Raw genomic sequence first — 24,771 nt, 5'->3', positions numbered from 1 at the left:
CAATTATATGTTCATATTTACAATAAATTATAGTATACACTCTATAGGTTCTCAATATATAAATTAATTTAAGATCAAATATAAAATTAGATATTAATATGTAAATTTATATGTATATTAATAAAAAAGTATTAAAACAAAAATATTGTTATAAATATTAAATTTTAGTTAAAAATTCTGGCCTCCACCTCCCCTCACTAGCCAGCCATCACTCACCTTTGATGTTATTTATTATAAAAATATATATAAATTACCAACTAAACAATAAATATTAAAATAAAGTAGATATTTGTGATATTGATGTTGATTAAATAAAATAATTATGATAAATAGTATATTTTTAAAATATAAATGATCAATTAAAGATTAAAAATTAAAGATTAGAAATGTATGTTTTAATTAAATAATATGTTCCTACTGAATAATTCTTAAGAAATACTAATTTATATTAGACTATTTATATTGTAAAAATGCATAAAAAAAAATTCTACATAAAAGTATTTACTTACCTTACTTACCTAACTTACCTTATAGGCTTTGTTGAGGATGATTGTCTCTATCTCCAGTACTTGCCGGGCAGTGGAGGACATACTGTAGGTGTTTAATTTATGACAGGCGATCTTATGCCTTATATATAACTTGGGCTGACGGAGGGGCCAGGTGTTCTTATGCAGGCTTGATGTTGTTCTGTGGCTACTGATGGAACCAAGGGCTGCCTGCTCCTGTGGAAGATGTTTATTCCTCCAGCATCTGGGGAGGTGATGTTACCTTCGCTGGTGGCTGCAGGTAGAAAACAATCACACATTTTTCATATGAAAAAGGTCTTTCTGTAAGGAGAGATACATTAAAAGACTTAAATAAATTTCTTCCTGTTTAATAGAGAATTTATATTTTGAGATACATCAGGAAGTAACTGAGACTTCCTAAACTCTTAGCTCTTGAACCAAATTTTAAAGGTGGCAAAAATGGGTATTCAATGGGGAATGTGAAATATAATTATGAGGGACTTTTGTCAATTTTAGTCAGACCCAGTTTTTTATTTTAATTAACCCATTCACAAACATGTCACACATGCTCAGGTTCGTCTTGTTATGACACACATGAATAAGAATATTAGGCAATAAAAGCACAGTGTATGGTCACATAGCATAATATCCACTCCTTTACCAATAAAAGGATTTCTCCCATCCCTGCCATGGTCCCCATAATATAATGTGGATTACTGTATGATAAGCAGTGGGGTAAACATTACGAGATTCCTATATGTTACCTTCCAATTCTAAACACTTACTTTGCCGGGTATGAATGGGGGCTGCACTCGAAGATCTTCTAACTCCACCCAATCAATACCCTCAAAGAACGGATGATGACGTATCTTTCCGTTCACACCCAGACGCATCTGAGGGTCATCGCACAGGAGCTGAAAAGAGCAATGTGAGCATAATTATAGTGTCAGTCCAGCCACAGTTCACAAATTTGGCAGCAATATAATTTAGTCATGAGTTTTTAGCATCACACAGGAAAAGCATTATTCTTTTGCTGTAATCAGAATACATGCATCTAGTTTAGGATAAAACCAGGATAGAAGACACTGCTGGTGAAAAGATTTAGAACATCATAATTTTTCCAATTTGTATTGAAATTCACGCAGTTTAATGTCTCAGTGTATGCTCAAAATATAGCATAGAACAAAAACAATTGGAGATAAAAAAAGAAATCATAGAATCATTTTGTTTAACATAACAGAATCTAAAAATTTGACTCCTCAATGTAGCCACCCTTTGCAGATATAACCGATGAACACACTTGTGGTATTCTTTTGTAAATTGGAAATCAATATTGCTTGGATAATTCTTCCCAACACTGTTGCAGAAGTTCCCACAAATTTGTTGCACTTGTAGGTTGTTTTCACCCTTTCTGCCCAGCTCATCCAAAACAAGCTCAATTGTGTAGATGTCTGCAGATGGTGCTGGCCATTCTGTGATTTGAAGCCTACCGTCTTGTTCTTTTCTGTGAAAGTAGTTTTGACACTGCCTGGAGGTATTTTAGGTCATTATTTTGCTATAGGATGAACCTGTGACCAGGTAGGTATAGACCAGAGGGTATTGCATTTGGCTGCAAACTGTTGTGGTAGATCTTTTGGTTCAGGGTACCAGTCACTCTGTTTAAGTTGTGAACTTAGGTTCCAGCAAAATAGCCCCAGACCATAACGCTTCCTTCTTCTTTGAGAGATGATGTCACAGGGGTTTATTTACTAAGAGCTGGCTTATAAAAGCAGCCATTTGAAATTTTGGGTTTAAATATGCTGGTAATATAGTAATTAAACGACATGCACTGAGGAACCATCCTTTTGATTTCTCGACAGCATACGAAAACCCTGCCTAATGTAAAAAAGATTTCATATTTTTTATTCCAGTCTTAAGTAGTCCAGTGGTTGTGCTTCATAGCCCAGACAAGCCTTTTTCATTTGCTGCAGAATATCTGTAAATACTTAACACACTTGTTCCCTGAAAGTCACACTATTTTTCAGTTTTTGCTGACCTAACTTTTTTCTTAACCACTTAACTGACGAATTTTGTTTCCAAAAACCGCTCCAAAATTGTCGGGTTTTTTTATGACTGAATTAGGTCAAGAACATGTTTTTAAAACTTATCCAACACGATTTTATGAATTTTTTTTTCTATTTTGTTTTTTAAACACAGTATACCATAAATATAGCAAAATTTATTATATACTGTAGTGATGGTTATTGACAGCTGCACAATCGATGGCAGCCCCAACCGATGTTAAGGAAACATTGATGACTGCAGTTTCAAACAATCGATGATTATCTATCGATGTGGCAACCATCGATAAAAAATCATCACTTTTTTAGACTAAAGCCACCGATGTTTCCTTAACATCGGTTCAGGTTGCCATCGATGGTACAGTATCGATGACCATCAGCAATGGCACAACAACTTGTTATTGGTCATAGGCCATCGATAGTTTGTAAACCATCGATGGTCAGTGGCCATCCCTAGTATACTGTATAGTATACCATCCCTAATCAGAGGCCCTGTTTCGAATCTTGATTCGATACAGGACCACCATAATCAAAACAAAATTGCCTATAACACCAATATAAGCATAAAAAAAAATTGTTAACAAAAAATAATATATATATATATATATATATATATATATATATATTTACACACACATATATATAAATATATATATATACACACACACACACATATATATATGCATATAATATGTATATATATGTATATATCGTATATATACTAGGGGTGTGCACCAGCCACTTTTCGTGTTTTCGTGTTTTGGTTTTGGATCTGGATCTTTCTTCGTGTTTTGGATCTGGATTGGTTTTGCCAAAACCACCCTTCCGTGTTTTAGGTTCTGGGTTTTGTGTTTTGGATCTGTATTTTTTTGAAAAAAAGCATAAAAACAGCTAAAATCACAGAATTTGTGGGTTTTTCTGCTCCTATGCTATTATTAACCTCAATAACCTTAATTTCCACTCTTTTCCAGTCTATTCTGAACACCTCACAATAGTGTTTTTATGTAAAAAAGGTTGCACCGAGGTAGCTGGATGACTATGCTAAGAGATACGAGTGGGCGGCACAAACACGTGGTCCATCTAGGAGTGGCACTGCAGTGGCAGACAGGATGGCAGTTTGAAAAACTAGGCCCCAAACTATACATAATTCAAAGAAAAAAAAGAGGTGCAAGATGGAATTGTCCTTGGGCCCTCCCACCCACCCTTATGTTGTATAAACAGGACATGCACACTTTAACAAACCAAACATTTCAGCGCCAGGGTCTGCCACACGACTGTGGCTGAAATGATTGGTTCGTTTGGGCCCCCACAAAACAAGCTGGCAATTAATCTGTCCCTGCACAAACTGGCTCTACGGAGGCAAGATGTCGTCCTCATCCTCCTCATCCACCGATTCCTCACCCTCTTCAGTGTTGTGTACATCCTCATCCTCACAGAGGATGGAATTCCGCTGGAATCCACAACCACAGGTCCCTCTGTACGTTCTGGAGGCTGGTCTCCCTGGAAGAGTTGATAATTCATTTTATGAACATCATCTTCTCCACATTTTGTGGAAGCAACCTCCTACGCCTTTCGCTGACAAGGTTCCCGGCTGCACTAAACACTCTTTCAGAGTACACACTGGAGGGGGGGCAACTCAGGTAAAATAGAGCCAGTTTGTACAGGGACCTCCAAATTGCTTCTTTTTCCTGCCAGTACAGGTACGGACTGTCTGACATGCCTACTTGGATGCTGTCACGGATGTAATCCTTTAACAGACAGACGCACGCTTGTCGCTGCTGCTTTGAGGATGCAAGTGCGGCTACAGCCCACACAATTCACAAAGACAGAAAAAAAAAGAAGAATATTTTTATTGTTTGTGGAGCGCACTTTGAGGGTTACACCACCCTTTAACAGACAGACGCACGCTTGTCGCTGCTGCTTTGAGGATGCAAGTGCGGCTACAGCCCACACAATTCACAAAGACAGAAAAAAGAAGAAGAATATTTTTATTGTTTGTGTAGCACGCTTTGAGGGTGTCACCACCCTTTAACAGACAGACGCACGCTTGTCGCTGCTGCTTTGAGGATGCAAGTGCAGCTACAGCCCACACAATTCACAAAGACAGAAAAAAGAAGAAGAATATTTTTATTGCTTGTGTAGCACACTTTGAGGGTGTCACCACCTTTTAACAGACAGACGCACGCTTGTCGCTGCTGCTTTGAGGATGCAAGTGCGGCTACATCGCACACAAGTCACAAACACATTAAAAAAATTGTTTTTTATTTTTTGGAGCACTTTGAGAGTTACACCACCCTTTAACAGACAGACGCACGCTTGTCGCTGCTGCTTTGAGGATGCAAGTGCGGCTACAGCCCACACAATTCACAAAGACAGAAAAAAGAACAATATTTTTATTGTTTGTGTAGCACACTTTGAGGGTGTCACCACCCTTTAACAGACAGACGCACGCTTGTCGCTGCTGCATTGAGGACAGTATCATATGCAGTGACAGTAGACTTGTCAGAAATTGTTGGCACGTCCTTCAGTCTGGACCAGATGTCCAAACCAGCCCTTGACTTATGACACAGGCGCACGCTTGGAGCTGCTACTATGTTGATGCACGTGCGGCTACATCGCACACAAGTCACAAACACATTTAAAAAATAGTTTTTTATTTTTTGGAGCACTTTGAGGGTTACACCACCCTTTAACAGACAGACGCACGCTTGTCGCTGCTGCTTTGAGGATGCAAGTGCGGCTACAGCCCACACAATTCACAAAGACAGAAAAAAGAACAATATTTTTATTGTTTGTGTAGCACACTTTGAGGGTGTCACCACCCTTTAACAGACAGACGCACACTTGTCGCTGCTGCTTTGAGGATGCAAGTGCGACTACAGCCCACACAATTCACAAAGACAGAAAAAAGAAGAATATTTTTATTGTTTGTGTAGCACACTTTGAGGGTGTCACCACCCTTTAACAGACAGACGCACGCTTGTCGCTGCTGCTTTGAGGATGCAAGTGCGGCTACATCGCACACAAGTCACAAACACATTAAAAAAATTGTTTTTTATATTTTGGAGCACTTTGAGAGTTACACCACCCTTTAACAGACAGACGCACGCTTGTCGCTGCTGCTTTGAGGATGCAAGTGCGGCTACAGCCCACACAATTCACAAAGACAGAAAAAAGAACAATATTTTTATTGTTTGTGTAGCACACTTTGAGGGTGTCACCACCCTTTAACAGACAGACGCACGCTTGTCGCTGCTGCTTTGAGGATGCAAGTGCGGCTACAGCCCACACAATTCACAAAGACAGAAAAAAGAACAATATTTTTATTGTTTGTGTAGCACACTTTGAGGGTGTCACCACCCTTTAACAGACAGACGCACGCTTGTCGCTGCAGCTTTGAGGATGCAAGTGCGGCTACAGCCCACACAATTCACAAAGACAGAAAAAAAAAGAATATTTTTATTGTTTGTGGAGCGCACTTTGAGGGTTACACCACCCTTTAACAGACAGACGCATGCTTGTCGCTGCTGCTTTGAGGATGCAGGTGGAATCTAGACGGGATTTGGAACCAGGGACACACTACCTCCATCAATTGTCTAAATCCCACTGCTCTAATGGCGGATACCGGACGCACGTCTAACACCAATATAGCAGTCAAGGCCTCAGTTATACGTTTTGCTTCAGGATGACTGCTGTCGTACTTCATCCTCATCGCTAGGGACTGTTGGAGGGTCAATTGTTTAGTAAAAGTAGTGATGTTCCTACTTCCTCTCTGGGATGATGAACAACTCCCAGCAGCAGCAACAGCACTAGGAGGAAGTGGTTCTTGATCTTTCCCTATTTTATTTTTATCGGAGAAAGTTTGGTCCTCCATTTATGTTATATTGATATATACGTGCGGCTAAAGCGCACACAAACACAGAAAATATTTTTTTATTTTTGCTGGAGAGTAGTGCACTTTGTGGGTTACACCACCCTTTAAGAAATGAGCCAGCCGGCTCTTTACTTATGGGACACAGGCGCACGCTTGGCGCTGCTCCTTTGTTGATGCACGTGCAGCCACAGTGCACACAAGTCACAAACACAGAAAATATATATTTTTTTTGGTTTGGAGTGTACTTTGGGGGTTACAGCACCCTTTAACGGTCAAGCCAGCTGGCCCTTTACTTATGACACAGGCGCACGCTTGGCACTACTTTGTTGATGCACGTGCGGCTACTGCGCACACAATTCACAAACACAGAAAATAATTTTTTTTTTGGTTTGGACTGGAGCGTACTTTGGGGGTTACAGCACCCTTTAATGGTCAAGCCAGCCGGCCCTTTACTTATGACACAGGCGCACGCTTGGCACTACTTTGTTGATGCACGTGCGGCTACTGCGCACACAATTCACAAACACAGAAAATATATATTTTTTTGGTTTGGACTGGAGTGTACTTTGGGGGTTACAGCACCCTTTAATGGTCAAGCCAGCCGGCCCTTTACTTATGACACAGGCGCATGCTTGGCACTACTTTGTTGATGCACGTGCGGCTACTGCGCACACAATTCACAAACACAGAAAATAATTTTTTTTTTGGTTTGGACTGGAGTGTACTTTGGAGGTTACAGCACCCTTTAACGGTCAAGCCAGCCGGCCCTTTACTTATGACACAGGCGCACGCTTGGCACTACTTTGTTGATGCACGTGCGGCTACTGCGCACACAATTCACAAACACAGAAAATATATATTTTTTTGGTTTGGACTGGAGTGTACTTTGGGGTTTACAGCACCCTTTAACGGTCAAGCCAGCCGGCCCTTTACTTATGACACAGGCGCACGCTAGGCACTACTTTGTTGATGCACGTGCGGCTACTGCGCACACAATTCACAAACACAGAAAATAATTTTTTTTTTGGTTTAGACTGGAGTGTACTTTGGGGGTTACAGCACCCTTTAACGGTCAAGCCAGCCGGCCCTTTACTTATGACACAGGCGCACGCTTGGCACTACTTTGTTGATGCACGTGCGGCTACTGCGCACACAATTCACAAACACAGAAAATAATTTTTTTTTTGGTTTGGACTGGAGTGTACTTTGGGGGTTACAGCACCCTTTAACGGTCAAGCCAGCCGGCCCTTTACTTATGACACAGGCGCACGCTTGGCACTACTTTGTTGATGCACGTGCGGCTACTGCGCACACAATTCACAAACAGAAAATAAATTTTTTTGTAGCACTTGGGGGGAGCACCCCTGATGGACAGAGCACCCCCTGGACAACACTACAGCACCCCTTTAGGACTGGGACACTGCACAGGAGTTTGGAGTGGACACAGCCCCTATGGAGAACTGACTGCACAACACAGTCCAGCCAGCCCCTATGGACTTTGAAGTAGTGGACACAGCCCCTATTAACAACAGCAGCACAGCACAACACAGCCAGCCCCTATGGACTTTGAAGTAGTGGACAACAGCAGCACTACACTACACTACACTACACAGCCCAGCCAGCCCTAACTCCCACCCTCCCTCTTCACTGTCCACAGCCGAGTGAGAAAATGGCGCCGACGCGGGTACCTTATATAGGATCCAAAACCCGCGAGACTCGGAAGGCGGGATGATGACGTTTTGCCTCGATTTCAGATCCGAGTCAGGCGGGAAAAGTCGAGCCTGACTCGGATTGGACTCGGATCGGGGGGGCTCGGGGGGGTTCGGATTTCAGAAATCCGAACCCGCTCACCCCTAATATATACATTCATACTGTGTGTGTAAATATGTGTATATATATATATATATATATATATATATATAGGCAGGGCTCTTCTGTGTATATACATTGGTGGGAGGGTAAGTGGGAGGGACAGAACTATGCTTGCTGCCCCGCGGGACCTATATCTAGCGGCTAGAGCAGCTGCTTGTGTACGAGAGAGGGAGGAGGGAAAGGAGGAGGACAGCCCTGTGTATTTACCCGGCGGCTGCTCCATTCCCTCTCCAGCTGCCGGGTGCGGGTTCCAAAGGAGGGAGGATTTGCCCGGCGGATGTGCTGTTTCTTCAGCCGCTGAGCTGCCGCTATCTATACGGCGGCTGGAGAGGAGGATCTGCCCGGCGGCTGCTCCTTTCCCTCTGCAGCCACCGGGTATGGGTGTGATGCTGGGGAGAGGCTCACAGTGTGGGTGGCATACGGGGTAGTATTTGCCCGGCGGCAGAGCAGTTTCTTCAGCCGCCGGGCTGCCGCAATCTCTACAGCGGCGGGGGGAGAATTTTACCTTTAGCTGGCTGTGTGGTTAGGCGGATGGGAGGATTTGCCCAGCGGCTGCTCCGTCCTGGAGCACCGCGGGCTGTCAGTGTGATGTGCCCGGCAGCTGCTCCGTCTCCTCTACAGCCGCCGGGTAAAGGGGGCCGTCGGCACGGGGCTGCCCGAGCACTGCTACAAGCAGTGATCAGGCATAGGGGTAGGAGCTAAGGGAGCAGAGGGACCGTGAGGTCCCTCTGAGATGGGCGGCTGCTGGAAGTTAACTTCCAGCAAGCCGCCCACTGGGCGTTTCTGACTGGTCGTATCAGATACGACCATGTCAGGGAAAGCCCAGTCTGGTATGGTCGTATCTGATCCGACCATGCCAGGCAAGTGGTTAAACCTCTAGCAGCTTATAGCTTTATATTGTATTATTGCAGGTTATTCACTGGAATTGATTTACTTAAATTTTAAAAGAGTGGGAAAATGGGGATGTTCTAAAACGTGTTACTGATGGTGTATGTCAGTGGTAAAGTGACTCCTGCAGCACTGATTGGTCTGACTTGGAGTTTTCTTCAGTTACCACTTGTTTATGATGGTCAGAAAGGGGGAACCAAGAAAAGTAATGTGATGTATGTAATACAGATATTTTCCCCATATATATCTACCTGACAATTCATAGCAAGAACAAATACATGACAGATACTAGAGAATGGGAGTTTTATAGAAGTAATGGAGGATAACCAATGGGACACACTGTTCATGATATCCTTGTACCTAGTGCTGAATGCTAAGTGTCTTCTCACACTCACCTCTTCAATGATGTCTCTCGTATTCGGGCTTAGGTCACAGCCCGATAAAGCCGAGATCTTCAAGTCGTGCGGGAATTGACCAGATGTCATGTTGAACAGTACTATCCCGAAGGAGAACCAGTCAACTCCCGCATCGTACTGTTGGCTTGAGACAATCTGTCAATAAAAGATAAGCAATTTGCTACATTATACTGTTTTATAGACTGGAAAACACATCTGGGCACAATTTACCATCAGATGATAGATTGATAAATTATACCATACATGTGAGATGAATGAAAACTCAGATCATGTATACCACTCATAGGCATGATGGGGGACACATTTACCAGGATGGACACACTGACCACACATTTACCGGGACAGACACACTCACAGTATTTTCATGAGAATAGGGAAGGGGGGAATGAATACAAATAGAATTAATTGAAATGGGGAAATGATGGGAAAATGGAAGTATATGATTATAATGGTGATAATGATGCTGAAACTGAAGGCATTAGTGGTTTTGAGGTGGGCTTAATAAATAATTAGGGGGATATAAGGTATCGACCACAATAGTGATCTTGGTATTAAATATAATTTCTCTGCTCTCAGTTTTATGTTGTGGTCAAAATAATTCTCTGTATTTTGTTATGGTCACAGGCAGGGGCGGATTGGGATGGAAAATCATTCAACCATCGTGGTTATCATTTTAATGCATTAAAGGATCTATGGTAATAGGGTAGAAGAGCAGCAAAAGACCAATTTAATGCATCAGTAACATGGGGACATGGTCCCATGAAGGGCAATAAAGCAGTCTGAAGGCAGCATCCGGGATAGCAATGGGATTGGGCGAGGGGTGGTAAGTGGATACATGGTGCAAGGACTGGAGATAAACACACATTATATGCCTATGTATGTACCCTCAGCTATACCCAGGCATTTCACTTATCCCACATATCAGCTGCCCCAATTATCTACAGCTATGCCCAGGCACTATACATATCCAACCTCCAGGTATATGTACCCCCAGCTATACATAATGTATGTGCCCCTAGCTATACCAGGCAGAGGACCTCCCCCCACACCCCATCCATCCTAGAACTACTGTTCTAACTGCTGTCTAATCCCCCACCCCCCCCGCTGACACTTACTAACAGAGGACATATTCAGCATGGCTGCAGCAGTGGCTGTCTCCAAGGCAGCATCCCCAGGGAGAAGTGGAGGCGGGGAAGGAGTCTCCGGTGGTGGGAGGGGGGCTACAGTTACTTGCAGGGCTCTGGGCAGTTGGAGAACCGGGGTAGGTATAGCCCTCAGCAGCAATCTCCAGCAGGTCCGAGCTTCTTCTCTTCTAGTCAAGGGTGCAGTTAGCGGCAGCCTTGAGTGCGCCTCTAGTATAAGAAACGGCGCTAGCGTGTGACGGCTGCAGACATAGAGGGTGATGAAGGCGGGTCGCGGACGGGCTGGAGGCAGAGCTGTCAGTGGTGACTGACGGCTCTGCAAAGGCTTATGGGAGGAGCTGCTGCGGGCATATGCAGCAGCTCCCTAGTCAGCCATTTTCTTTAACTACAGGTACCGGGCAGTAACGTTGCCCGATCGGAGCTCTCAGCTCTAATCGCGGCAGCGGCCAGCGGAACAGAGTAGGAGTGAATGAAGTGCGGTCCAATCCGCCCCTGGTCACGGGAATGCTCACTGTATCCTATGGCAGCCACTAGGTTGTTCTCTGTGTTGTGGTCTTTGTATTGTATGGCAGGAGCAAGAATGCTCTCTGTAGGGCAGCACTGTGGTGCAGTGGTTAGCTTGCTGTCTCACACTACTGAGGTATTGGGCTTGATTCCTACTAAGGCCCTATCTGTGTGGAGTTTGTATGCTCTCCCAATGTTTTTGTGGGTTTCCTTTGGGTACTGCAGTTGCACCCAAAATCCACCCTTAAAATGTAATGTCTTCTAACAAACATCTTAACCTTAAGTATATGTGTGTGTACAGGGAATATAGATTGTAAGCTCCACTGGGACAGGGAATAACTAGATGATTCCGGTGAAATATATGTGTAAATAAATACCTTAATAAATATATTCATTTGTATTGCATAAAATACTCTGTCATGTATGGTGGTCACTAGGTTGCTCTCTGCATTGCGTGTCAATTAGTAGGATACTCTTTATATTATGTGGCAGTCACAGGTATGCTCTCTGTATAGTATATCAGTCACTAGGATGCTCTCTGTATTGTATATCAGTCACTAGGATGCTCTCTTTATTAATATAAAAAAATATGCTTGCATTGTATGATGGTAACTTGCATGCTTTCAGTATTATACACAAGTCCTTAGGATATTTTTAAGGGTAAGAACATACCTGCCACTATGGTTGGGTCACCTTAATTTTTTTTGTACATTTAGGCAGAGGCAATGATTAATTTTTTTTATTCTGCGTGTTGCATTGGCCTCATCTATCAGTGTTCTCCCCATGCTACTATATTTCTTTGGCAGTCCTTCTGGCACAATTTGTCCGAAAGTCGCGCTGCACTGACATTTCTTTTAGAAATGTCAGTGCAGAGCAACTGATTGGCCACGTCACAGTGTAGCTGATTGCTCGGAGCCACCCCGCTGGGTGGAAGATGACGGCCACCCCCCTCCACTTAGACCTCAAACCACCTTGTTGGAAAGCTGCCCCCGCCGGAAGCTGACCGTCCCCTCCACTTCGATCCCCGCCCACCCTGCATGAAGGCAAGCAGTGCCCCTCTCCTACCCAGTGCCTGCCAAACAGTAAGTGAAATGCCAGATGGGGGGAGGGTGCACAATAGGCTTCTGCTTACCTGCTGTGATAGGGTTCAGACCACCCAGCTTTCCCCCACTTTGTCCCCCCACTCCCAAAATGCCTGAACACTGTATCAATAAGATGGCTAGGGCTAATGGTGTTCTGCTAACCCTATCTATTTTTATATTAGCCACACATACGATTTCTCCCTGTCTGCTTGAGGACACTATTAGATTTTTGCAGGGACACTTTAAGTTCCTGACACATCCCAGGTGAAAAGTGGTGGCTCTTCCTGATTAGCCTTGCCTGTGTGGGTTATGGTAATACAATGACTGGTACCCCTAGGTAGAACTGTTGCCAAGCTTGTGATCCTAGCATAATGGACCGCTGTCCCATAGAGTGATGCCCATCATTCAAAAATACATAAACATACTCACATTTTATGTAAACTGTTATGGACTAAAATACTCCTCCAAACCAAAACCCTTATTCCCCACTTTTTAAAATCTAAAATAAAATATTTTCTTCTCTTTCTATCCACTGTAGCCCTCAAGGGAAATAGTTGTCTTTACTTCTTTCTTGTTGGATAATTGATTCATTAAAATTATAGGACGAGACCCAATTATTATTAAATACTAAATCTTCCTCCCTGATCCATCATAGTCTAAATTGAAAAAATAAACAAATTTTGAAATATCCCCATAAAAAGAGCCATCTGCTCGCTAAGAACAACCTCTGCAAAATAACCAAGGAGGGATTACCCTGGCTCCTCTTCACAGCCAATCAGTCATAAGCCGCCTGTGTGGGAAAACACCTGTGATTGGCTAGCAGTGAAGGGAAATACTGTGGACAGGAATTAAGGCCTTATTCAAAGCTGTATGCTGCTAGCATTGGTGCTGCACTTTTGGACACAGCAGCTATGCTAATATATGCGAAAACCGCAGGAGGCATCTTGTGTAAACAGACATGTCCTGACAGCTTCTGTGATCCGCTGCTGCATCCGAGGACGCAGCATCACATCACCATCGGCCATCTCAGTAAGCCTAAGCTTACTCAGAATGGCCACCAGAACTTCTCTGCTGGGGCCAGTAAATTGACCCCGGCCTCTGCACTCGCCCCCATTTTCAGGTATGCTGCCTGGTACCACCAACTCCCCACACCCAAATGGCCCCAACCTATCATACAGGCTAGGACTTAAGGTGTGTATACACAGTGATGGTTCTAGGTGCGGGCTAACAGGGCCGTCGCCCGAAGCGCCGACACCTAGAGGGCGCCACTGAGTCCCCCCCCCGAAAAAAAAATCTAGAAGGAAATATAAAATAATAAAAAAATATGCCGGTCCCAACCCCCCTAGCCGCCGCCGGGAGGCTGCATTTGCCGGGCGCCCGCTGATATTTGTTATCAGCAGGCACCCGGCTCCCTCCCTGCAGCGGCAACCGAAAGCCGGACTCACTCCTGAGCTCCGGCTTCCGGCAGAGAGAGTACTATGGGATGGACGTCATGATGTCATGACGTTTCTCCCATAGATCCGAGGAGCCACGGTCGGACTGGACGGCAGCGGCAGCGAAAGCAGGAGCGGGGCTAAAGGTAAGTATTGTGGGGGGGTTTTTCAGTTGGAAGCACTGGGGGCACGATTATAGGCGAATTACTACTGGGGGGCATTGCTACTGGGGGACGACTATAGTGGGCATTACTACTAGTGAGCACAACTACAGGGGGCATTATTTCTGGGGGCATTACTAGTGGGGGCACTACTACTGGGGACTTTACTACAGTGGGCACTACTATAGGGGGCAGTACTACTGGGGAGCATTACTAATGGGGGCACTACAATAGGGGGCATTACTTATGGGGGGATTACTAATGGGGAGCATTACTAATGGGGGCTCTACTATAAGGGGCATTACTAATGGGGGGATTACTACTGGGGTGCATTACTAATGGGGGCTCTACTAATGGGGGCACTACTATAGGGGGCATTACTAATGGGGGCACTACTAATGGTGGCTCTACTAATGGGGGCACTACTATAGGGGTCATTACTAATGGGGGGATTACTACTGGGGGCATTACCACTGGGGTACTACTAATGGGGGCACCACTACTGGGGCCATTGTGTAAGGGGCACCACTGCTGTGGGCATTGTATAAGGGGCACTACTACTGTGGGCATTGTATTAGGGGCACTACTACTGTGGGCCTTGTGTATAAGGTACACTAATTTTGGCATTATGTAAAAGGGGCACCACTTTGTGTCATAACATAAGGGACTACTGTGTGGTGTAATTTGAATTGGGGATAATGTATTATAAAGGTAATTACTGTGTGTGGCACAATGTATTATACAGGGCATTACTGCATGTGGCATAATGTGTTATACAGGTTATTACTGCATATAGCATAATGTGTTATACAGGGCATTACTGTGTGTGACATAATGTGTTATAAAGGGCATTACTGCGTGTGGTATAATGTGTTATACAGGGCATTACTGCATGTGGCATAATGCGTTATAAAGGGCATTACTGCGTGTGGTATAATGTGTTATAAAGGGCATTACTGCGTGTGGCATAATGTGTTATAAAGGGCATTACTGCGTGTGGCATATTGTGTTATAAAGGGCATTACTGTGTGTGGCATAATGTGTTATAAAGGCCATTACAGTGTGTGGTATAATGTGTTATAAAGGGCATTACTGCGTGTGGCATAATGTTATGTTATCTAAACAAAGATATCTCTTTCTTTTTTTGGGGGGGGAACTGGGAACTTTCGCCCTGAGCTACACAATGTCTAGAACCGGCCCAGTGTACACACATACAATATTGTGAACGATATGAGCGATAATGATATCGTTATCGTTCATACCGTTCAACATCGCTCCGTGTGTATGCATGACATCGTTTACGATGCGCGCTCCCGTGGAACGTTAACGATGTCTGCCGTCATGCGAACATGCTGGCCAACCTGACTATATCGTCAGGCCCTGAATGTTTGGGGACTGTGGGAGGTGATGTCACTGACCGATATCGTTAATGATATCGTTCAGTGTGTAAGCTCAATGTCGGGAATGACATTGAGCCCGTCAGGTGAGGGGACGACAATGAATGATATCGCTCATAAAGCATATCATTCTGCGTGTACCCGGCTTTAGGGAGCACTGGGTGCAACAACACAGGACCTGCTCTGCACATTCGCAGAACAGGTAATGAGCATAAGCAATCCCCCCGCCATCTGAGTTGTACACATAAGATCGGGTTTGTGTAGAGCTCTGAATCAGGCCCTTAGATCAGTATGCAGTGATTGTTTGTAGTATAGTAATGATGGCAACCTGGGCAAAAGGTAAGAGTGGAAATGTCCAACATATATACGAATAGCACTAATACTGTATACTGTACACATCACCTCTATGTGATAAACTCACCTCTGGGGCAATGTAGCCTCGTGTCCCAGCATAGCCCACGGCTCCCTGGATCTTGTTAACAGCCAGCCCGAAATCGGCGATTTTAATGTGGCCGGATCCATCAATAAGTATGTTCTCTGGTTTTATATCTCTGTAAAAGAGACATTTTACACTTAGTATTTCATTAAGTACTTGTTTGCATAGACAGTATATGACACACATCATAAGTACCATAAGTGACTAAGGCTAATTTACCAATGGGGAAAAATGCATCTTCCATGGGACAACTGTCTTTTACACCTGGTGGGTCAGGGCGATCCGCTGTTGTGTGGACAGTTCCAAGGATCATGGAATGCTGTGGTGTAGCTACTATAGGTGCAGGGTGTGCTATACACATGATCCCTAAGCTAAGGGGGCCCCGGACTGCCCATGGAATGCTATGGTGTAGCTACTCTAGGTGCAGGGTGTGTTGTACACATGATTCCTAAGCTAAGGAGGCCCCGGACTGCCCATGGAATGCTATAGTGTAGCTACTATAGGTGCAGGGTGTGCTATACACATGATCCCTAAGCTAAGGGGGCCCCGGACTGCCCATGGAATGCTATAGTGTAGCTACTATAGGTGCAGGGTGTGCTGTACATATGATCCCTAAGCTAAGGGGGCCCCGGACTGCCCATGGAATGCTATGGTGTAGCTACTCTAGGTGCAGGGTGTGCTGTACATATGATCCCTAAGCTAAGGGGGCCCCGGACTGCCCATGGAATGCTATAGTGTAGCTACTATAGGTGCAGGGTGTGTTGTGCACATAATCCCTAACATAAGGGGACCTGGAACTGCCCATGGAATGATATGGTGTAGCTAGCACAGGTGCAGGGTGTGCTGTGCACATAATCCCTAAAATAAGGGGACCTGGAACTGCCCATGGAAAGTCATGGCATAGCTACCATAGGTGTAGGGTGTGCTGTGTATATGATCCTTAAGCTAAAGGGACCCCGGCTGCCCACTCTGCTCTCTGAGCATTGCTCACTGGACAGCCATTGCCACCATATTTTCAGCATTTTCCTCGAAATAAGAGTAGACTATAGCAAATACTATAGCGTCAGTGCCAGAGTCTATGATATCTTTTGCACCTCTATTTTCTGTGTAGGTGCCAGTGACTTATTTCTGGGGAGGAGAGGGCCCATGTAAATACCTGGCATAGAGGGCACCTCATTGGTTAAAGTGCCCCTGATGAAGTGGATGTGCACCTCATACTTGCCGACAATCAGCTCCAGCCTTCCGGGAGGGAGCTGATTGTCGGCTATTAGCGGGGGGCGGGGGCGGTCATTGGGGGTGGAGCAGGGGGCGGGGCGGCCATTTTGTGGCATACTGGGGGCGGAGCCGGGGCGTGGCCGCACGATCGCGTCATCGTGACTCCGCCCCCTCTTCACAATGCCGTGATTTTCGGCATTGTGAAGCAATGTAAAAGACAGTTGTCCCATGGAAGATGCATTTTTCCCCATTCTGCGTGAATCGCGTCACCGGCCCCCCCGCTGCGGGGATTTCTGTGTTTTTCAGGGAGGGAGGTGGGGAGGGTCGGACACTTCCGGGAGGCTTGCCTGCCTTTCCGGGGGGCCAGGAGCAGAACCCGAAAATCGGGAGGCTCCCGGCCAAATCGGGAGGGTAGGCAAGCCTGGTGCACCTTGAAGTGTGGTTGCTGAATAAAAGGGGGAATGTGTATAAAGATGTATACAGTGCAGGTCTGCGTATGTTTGGTTAATATCATCCTATTCAATGATTTTGTCTTCAGATATGTAAAACCAGCTCTCACATATATAATAGCAGAGACAGCCACGGACCAAACAAAAAGGACCCACATCACCAATTAGCATAAACAGGAAGCGAGCAGTGTGCCCATGAAACGTGTTACTAGATATTATGCACACCCTTTTATGACTAGCCCTGTGACATGATGACCACCCTTTCTGTTACTGTATGGAAAATTCATAATAAATTCCTGTTAAAGACACTGGCCCTGATTCAGAGCCGCTCGTAAGCGGCCGCTCGTTCGTTCTGACCGATGTTCGCACATCTGCGCATGCGTACGGATTTTAATACGCATGCGCGAACCAGTCAGTGCGGCCGAAAATTGTTTGTTCGCTATATAGCGAATGCCTGCTATTTTGAGTGACAGAGGGAGGCGTATGTGGATGGTAACAGGGGAAGGTGCTTGAAAACGGGGGTGTGGAATTAGATCGCAGGCGTGCTTAAAGGTCAAAACGGGCATTTTAAGGGAGTGCATAATTAATACAGCAGCGTCATTGACCACGTCACTTGGTTTTTTTTACTCCGAACTGCTCGCAAAATAGCGGTTGAAAAAACCAGCCACAAGAATAGCGAGCAGTTCATACGCTGTTCGATGTACTCGATTAATCTAATAAATAGCGGACATGACGTAGGATGCGAGCGGCCAGGGGGCATATTTTTCAAAATGACAACCGCAAGTTTTGCTCGCTCGTTCAGACTTAGAGGCGTGAACAGACCGCAATTAGCGAACGGTTCATTTGAATAGCCACCCTTTGTTTTAGAACGAACGACCGCAAATAGCAAGCGGCTCTGAATGAGGGCCACAGATAAGACTCTCCAATTGTTAGGACCTGCGCCTTAAAGATTTATTGCCTACAAACTTTTTCAGAGAGGTTTTAGGGGAACAAACACTAACGATTGATTGGATGGTTACGTCAGTGGGTTGGCTCAAATCACCCCCTTCCAAACCTCTGTGAGGCAGCTCAGCTGGAACGGACCTCAAACAGGCCCTGGTTATTTATTATATGACACCAGCTTTTTGGAGCCAGGAAAAAGGATATTCAAATATACACACATAGCATACCTCCCACTGTCTGCATTTCAGGAGGACAATACCAATTTGCTGGGTCTGTTATTATGTAATGATAGGGACTGCATTCTGCCAATCACCGGGCAGTTGGGAAGTATTTCTATGCACTGCAGTGATGCGTACGGCAGTAATAGGGTAGTAGGAATACCACTGCAGGGACATAAGGGTCAGCCTAGCCTGCCACATTATGGGGGTGTGACCATCCCCTCTAAGATACAGCCACGCCCCTCCATTACATGGCCACACCCCCATTCATATCGGACAGAACCATTATTATGTATGCCAATAGCACATATGCCCCTCTCCTATGTATTTGTACTGACCTGCATAATATATGTAAAGGAACCTGATTACCAAAACAATTATGATTCTAGTAACTAGCACTGACAGCATTGCTAAGTATTTATTTTATTTTATAAGGGTGTAACTACTTTCATTCATTTCCCAATGTAAACACAGTTACGTCCGGGATGACCACGAATCCCCAAAGTGACATTTCTTCTATGTTTATGTAAATGAGGAAAGAAAGGCAGATACCGATGGATGAAGCCCTTGGCATGCAGGTACTGGAGACCAGAGACAATTTCAGCCGCGTAGAATCTGTTAAAGAAGAAATTTTTAAATATTGTAAAGTCCCAGATCCAGTCCTGTGTGAGGATTCTTTATATACAGAAAAAGTCATGTACATGGAATATATATGTTATTTACAGGGCAATTGGGAAATTATGAACAATGTTGAGGGCTGTTGTACAAATTTGTAATAGAGCAAAATCTGTTCAGTGCAGCACAGATTGTGCCGTATATGTAATACCATAAGCAGCAGATGTAAGACCCTTATAATGGAGCTTGTGTGCTATGGTATGAGTGTACCAGGCAGCCACTGCATGTCCTCATATACCTAGCACCCATATGCCATATGGCACGAGACACCATCGTCACTGAGCCACTCCAAGAGATATGTATTATTTACATCACAGATGCAGCAAAACACCACTCACTGGGCCTGATTCAGAGCCGGACGCTATTTGCGCTCGCTCGTTTAGAAAAAGGGGCTGGCTATTTAAATTGACCGTTCGCTCTATGCGGTCTGTTGATGCCTCTATGTCTGAACGAGCGAACAAAACATGCGGACGTTATTTTGAAAAAAACGCCCCCTGGCCGCTCGCATCATACGTCATCTCCGCTATTTATTAGATTAATCGAGTACATCGAACGGCGTATGAACTGCTCGCTATTCTTGTGGTTGCATTTTCCTACCGCAATCATACGAGCAGTTCTGGCTAAAAGACACCCAACTGACGTGGTCGATGACACTGATTTGTTAATTATGCACACCCTTAAAACGCCTTTGACCTTTTGGCACGCCTGCGTTCGGATCTCCACTCCCCGTTTTCAAGCACCTTCCCCTGTTACCACCCACAAACGCCTCTCTCTGTCACTCAAATTAGCAGGCATTTGCTATTTTGCAAGCACACGATTTTTGACCGCACTGACTGGTTCGCGCATGCGTACTAAAACCCGTACGCATGCGCAGTTGTGCGAACATCGCTCGGAGCGAACGAGCAGCCGCTTACGAGTGGCTCTGAATCAGGCCCACAGTGTACTAGAGACTCTGGGCTGTGACTCTAACTGCACAGGAATTAGTTTTACACTTGTACAAAGTCACAGATGAAACACAATGGCGCTTGTCATGAGAAAAAGTCGCACCCGATTCATCGAAGAAATTAGTATACAGATCCAGACTCGCACACAGATATACAAATGTCACACATCGAATTGATCAGTGTAAGCTAGTAATGTCGTTTTGTTGCTCCCAGGCCAATTCGACCAGTACCTGGCGCATCGAGAGGGGCTATTTTCCCCGATTAGAGCCACAGTGTATAAGAAAGGACGGGATGTAGTCATATTGCTGGTGGATGGAATGCCGGCTTTCAATATACTGACGCTGGAATCCCATCGCCCGGCACAATGCCAACGCTGCAACCCCTTTAGGGATCGTAAGACAGCAAGGCCACATAAGTCTTAGCTGTGGGGGGAGGGTTAGGTTTAGCCATCCCCAGAGGATTTAGGGCTAGGTACCCCCCGGGGAGCGTTAGGGTCAGGCTGCAGAAAGGGCCGGTTAGAGTTAGGCACCATCGGGGGAAAGTTAGGATTAGGCAACCCCCCGGGGAGGGTTAGGCTTAGGGTGTGGGGAGGGGCGGTTAGGGTTAGGCAACACTGGGGCGGTTAGGACTAGGCACCCCCGCAGGGAAGTTAGGGTTAGACACCACTAAGGGAGGATTAGGGGGGGAGAGGTGTAGGGATAGTATACTTACAGCCGACATCAGGATTCTGCTCTGTTCAGGCTGCCACCGGCGGGATTTGTAGCCACCGGTATTTCATACCCAACCCATAAGGACACCTCTGTATATTTTATAGCACAAAGCTGCTTACTTCTTCCCCCCATAGCCATGCTCTCCTCCTCCCTGTTGGTTTCTCTGCCGCAGACAGGTCTTCTGAGCATCTGGTCCGGAGAAAGAGTAAAGGTGCGAGCAGCAGCTGTATAATACACTATGTCTCAGCTGCTTGTAATTTCCATCTGCTGCTAGGACTGGCTGTTCAGGTGATGTCACTTCCCAGTAACCCATGGGCATCTAGTCACAGCCTCTGCATGGTATTATAATAATAACTATATAGCTCTGCCTCCATGGGGGAGGGAGGAGAGAGCCATAGTGTTTATATGGGGGGTAGAGAGATGCAATGTGGGATAGGGACTGAGTAAGAGAGCTATAGATAAGGGTTAAGCTGGGTACACACTATACGATGGTGCGACCTCACCAATGGTGCAATGTAATCATACATTGCACGCGCCATACACACTGCACAAGCCGGTATACAATGGCGCAATGTGTCATTACATGCTGCATGTCACTGCACCACGTCATTCATTGCATTATCCCATCTACCATGCAGAACAGCAGAAAGGATGATGCAATGAACGACAGCCGTGAATCATGGAATGACCTACACACTATACGATGTGCATAGACGCGGATTCCCACATTTTCCATGAGCGGGAACACGCTGCACCTGTCCTGCTGTGTCATGGCTGCAGTCTGGGGTCCTCCCATGGAGCCATGCTAGCTAGCCAGCCCCCCAGTGCCCCGCCATAAGTACCAAGCCTGGGGCTGGAGTTGCGGTGCAGCGGAGGGGTGATGGAGCAGCAAGGCTGCCTGCTCTTCAGGAAAACCAAATAAAAGAAAACATAAAATAAAGCTTGGCTGCTTAAAAGCAGCCCAACTGTGCAGACGGTGATCCAGATCCTGCCGGACATCAACGACAAACTGAATTGCCTCAGGCTGTGGGCAGGGTATAGGGGGGAAGGACCGGAGCATCCTGGGACAGAAAAGCTTTAACTGTTGGTGTCCAGTCCTCCTAACCATCACCTATACCTCATTGTCTCCCCTGTGGAGCCCTATGGACCCTGAAGAAGAAATATTGCTCTGATTCGCATCAGAACAATATATCATATGATACATTGTATATTGTGTACCCAACTTAAGAAAGAAAAATACAAGTTGGAAAGAATCATAGGTGGAAGAGACAAAGTGATGGGTGACCAATAATTGAGGAGGGGATAAAGCATATTGTCTAAGGGTGTGTGTGTGTGTGTGTGTATTTGTGTGTAAGTGTCTGGCTGTGTCTTCTGGCCTGAAATTATTTCTTCTTTTTATCCACCTAAAATTTGGTTGTGTACATGAAATGTGGTAATCATTGGCGGCCAGTGCTGGTATAATCAGGACAAGTGTAATGAGGGCAGTGGTCTGACAGCTGTTCTGCCACTGATTATAATGTATCTCATTCCCCACACTGTAAGCTCCTATGTCTCATATCTTCTCTCACACACAATTAGAGTTTTTACATCAGCTCAGTGATAGAACTTACGTTACAGCCTGGACCTCAAGACGGCCTCTTCTCACCAGAAGATCGAACAGGTCTCCACCGCTGGCGTACTCCATGACGAAGGCCAGGTTGTTCTATTACAGGACACAGACAGAACAGAGTCACATATTTGCCAGTTACTCTAGTACAGTCATTACTCTTACAGTTACCTGGTCTGGGTGCTCAGAATGTACAGCAGCACCGCGCTCTCCACCATCTATTACACTGTGACTATTACTGTATCTGACATGTCCTACACTATAACACTATGGGTATGGACACAATAGGGTGATTTATAATTAATAAATATAAAATGTGTCTCCTCTGTCCTCTTCTGCCTGCGTGTGCACTGTGCACATATGTGTGGACAAGCCCGCATGATGCATACATTTCCCAGGACATTATAGTGATATGAGGGAGTGATTACTGTGTGGATCCGGCCTGGAATGTGTTTAGGTATAAAACAAGCCTGGAGTGACTAAGCACAGCCGCTAATGTCCCATACTCCTCATTACATCACTGTTCCCCAATGGCTGCTCCCTAACTGCTTGTTACCTCCTTGTGTGATTACACCATGCCAGACACTGGGCCTGATCCTGAGTCACACACAATAGCACACGCAGCAGGGTCTATTGGTGGTCACCTGCCTGCGGGTTTATGCAAATGGCATACAGACTCCTCCCCTGGTGTACATCCATGTGGCCGATTGTACAAGGACTGAGACGCCCACTCACATCGACCAGGGACGCAGTAATACCGATTGGTGCATCCTTATACGTCACCATTGGTCGAGCCATCAGTCTTATGGCAGCTGCAGCTTCTCTATCTGCCTATGGCCTCATATGCCTGCGGCTGTGTACTCACCCAGAACGAAATATTTATCTACTCACCTCCCCCAATGCCCATCGCTTACCACAACATGTGTAATACCGGGCATCCCGATCTCAGCAGTGCCTCTGTACGTACGCCTTGTGTAAAGCAGGCGCTGTAATGGTTCTTAGGAAATTTTGCACATGCGCAGTTGCAAAAAATTGTGATATGACATATCCTCCACACTTACTCTGCTCTGTGCTTTCTCTGCTCATCATACATTACTCCATTTATATATATTACATATATAAGGGTAAGGACCGGCATTCCAAATATCTCCAGTAATTGCCCAGGTGCCCTCCAAGGGGAAACTGTAGCTAAGTTACAAGCAGAGGCTCTCACAGGACTTGTACATAGAAAGAAAAACACTGCAGCCCAAGCAGGTTTAGTCCATATACTGTATATATTGTATACACTGATTGTACAAATTCCTCAGGATGTCCTCCTTGGGCACAGAGAACAGAAGCGGCTCCTACCCTCTTGGATGAGAGGGCTGCTGCCAAAAGAGAGGGAGAGACACTGAAGACCTGGCCAGCCGAGTCCCGGTGCCTGCACAATGGATCCGACAGGCACCCAGGACCGACACATGTGCACGAGTGGCGGTGGTGCCACACATACACATAACACCAGCTCCTAGGGACTGCATCAGCATCAGCCCCTAGAAGCCAGGTAGGGCAGCCTGGAAGGCAGAGGAGCGGCTCTCCACTGGAACAGAAGCTCTCTGCTAATCACAGCCCGGATTGGCAGCCCCAGGAGAGAAGACACCTCCCCTTGGGACTACCTATCCTGTGCATCACTGGCAGGTAATGCTTCCAATGGGAAGTCACAGCCAGTCAGTGTAGTCATGGACTGCCACTGGCTCACTGTGTTGGTGGATTTTACTGGGGGAGCTGCAGCCCCTAGGTAAAATCCACCACTGGATAGGAGTATTACACACTTTATAATACAGCAGTATAAGAATAGTACAGAGCATTCACCCTGGACCACAAGGATGATTGTAACATGCAGGGTAATACCTCGGTCCGGAATGTCAGGATGCTATGAACTAAGAAGGGGCTCCCAGATGTTGCTTGTAACACTGTCATCTCCTCCAGTGCTTCCGCCTCCTCTCTCTCTGACATTCCTCTGATGTTCTGGACCTTTATGGCGACTTCCTTCATGGTGATGGTATCGTACGCCAGCAGGACCTGTAAGTGTCAGTGATACTGAGATGTTACAGGGTCAGGAGCACAAATAGCTGTCACTATATATGTAGAACCGGGCTGGTTTTGCCTTTTTAAATTATTGTTGCTTTAATAAAAAAGGCTGACTCGCTGGAATCTTGTTGATGCCGGCATCTCATAGGCTATTACATATTTCCTCATAGAGCT

General features: G+C 45.5%; 1 protein-coding gene across 1 annotated transcript; it reads right to left on the bottom strand.

Annotated features, from left to right (window-relative positions):
• Positions 1-735: 735 nt before the first annotated feature.
• On the bottom strand, positions 736-24,522 carry LOC148450983 (protein kinase C delta type-like). The gene is made up of 7 exons (XM_088462411.1): positions 24,418-24,522; positions 22,535-22,626; positions 19,148-19,210; positions 15,757-15,886; positions 9,596-9,751; positions 1,292-1,420; positions 736-780 (listed from the first exon to the last, which is right to left on the bottom strand). The coding sequence occupies exons 1-7, from the start codon at positions 24,520-24,522 to the stop codon at positions 736-738; spliced, it is 720 nt and encodes a 239-aa protein (XP_088318537.1).
• Between the last annotated feature and the right edge of the window lie 249 nt (positions 24,523-24,771).

This window comes from Taudactylus pleione, unplaced genomic scaffold, assembly GCF_031769625.1.
Source record: "Taudactylus pleione unplaced genomic scaffold, aTauple2 ptg001230l, whole genome shotgun sequence".
Lineage (NCBI taxonomy): Eukaryota > Metazoa > Chordata > Amphibia > Anura > Myobatrachidae > Taudactylus > Taudactylus pleione.
Note: the sequence above shows the minus strand (reverse complement) of the source record. Positions and strands in the feature narration are given on the sequence as shown.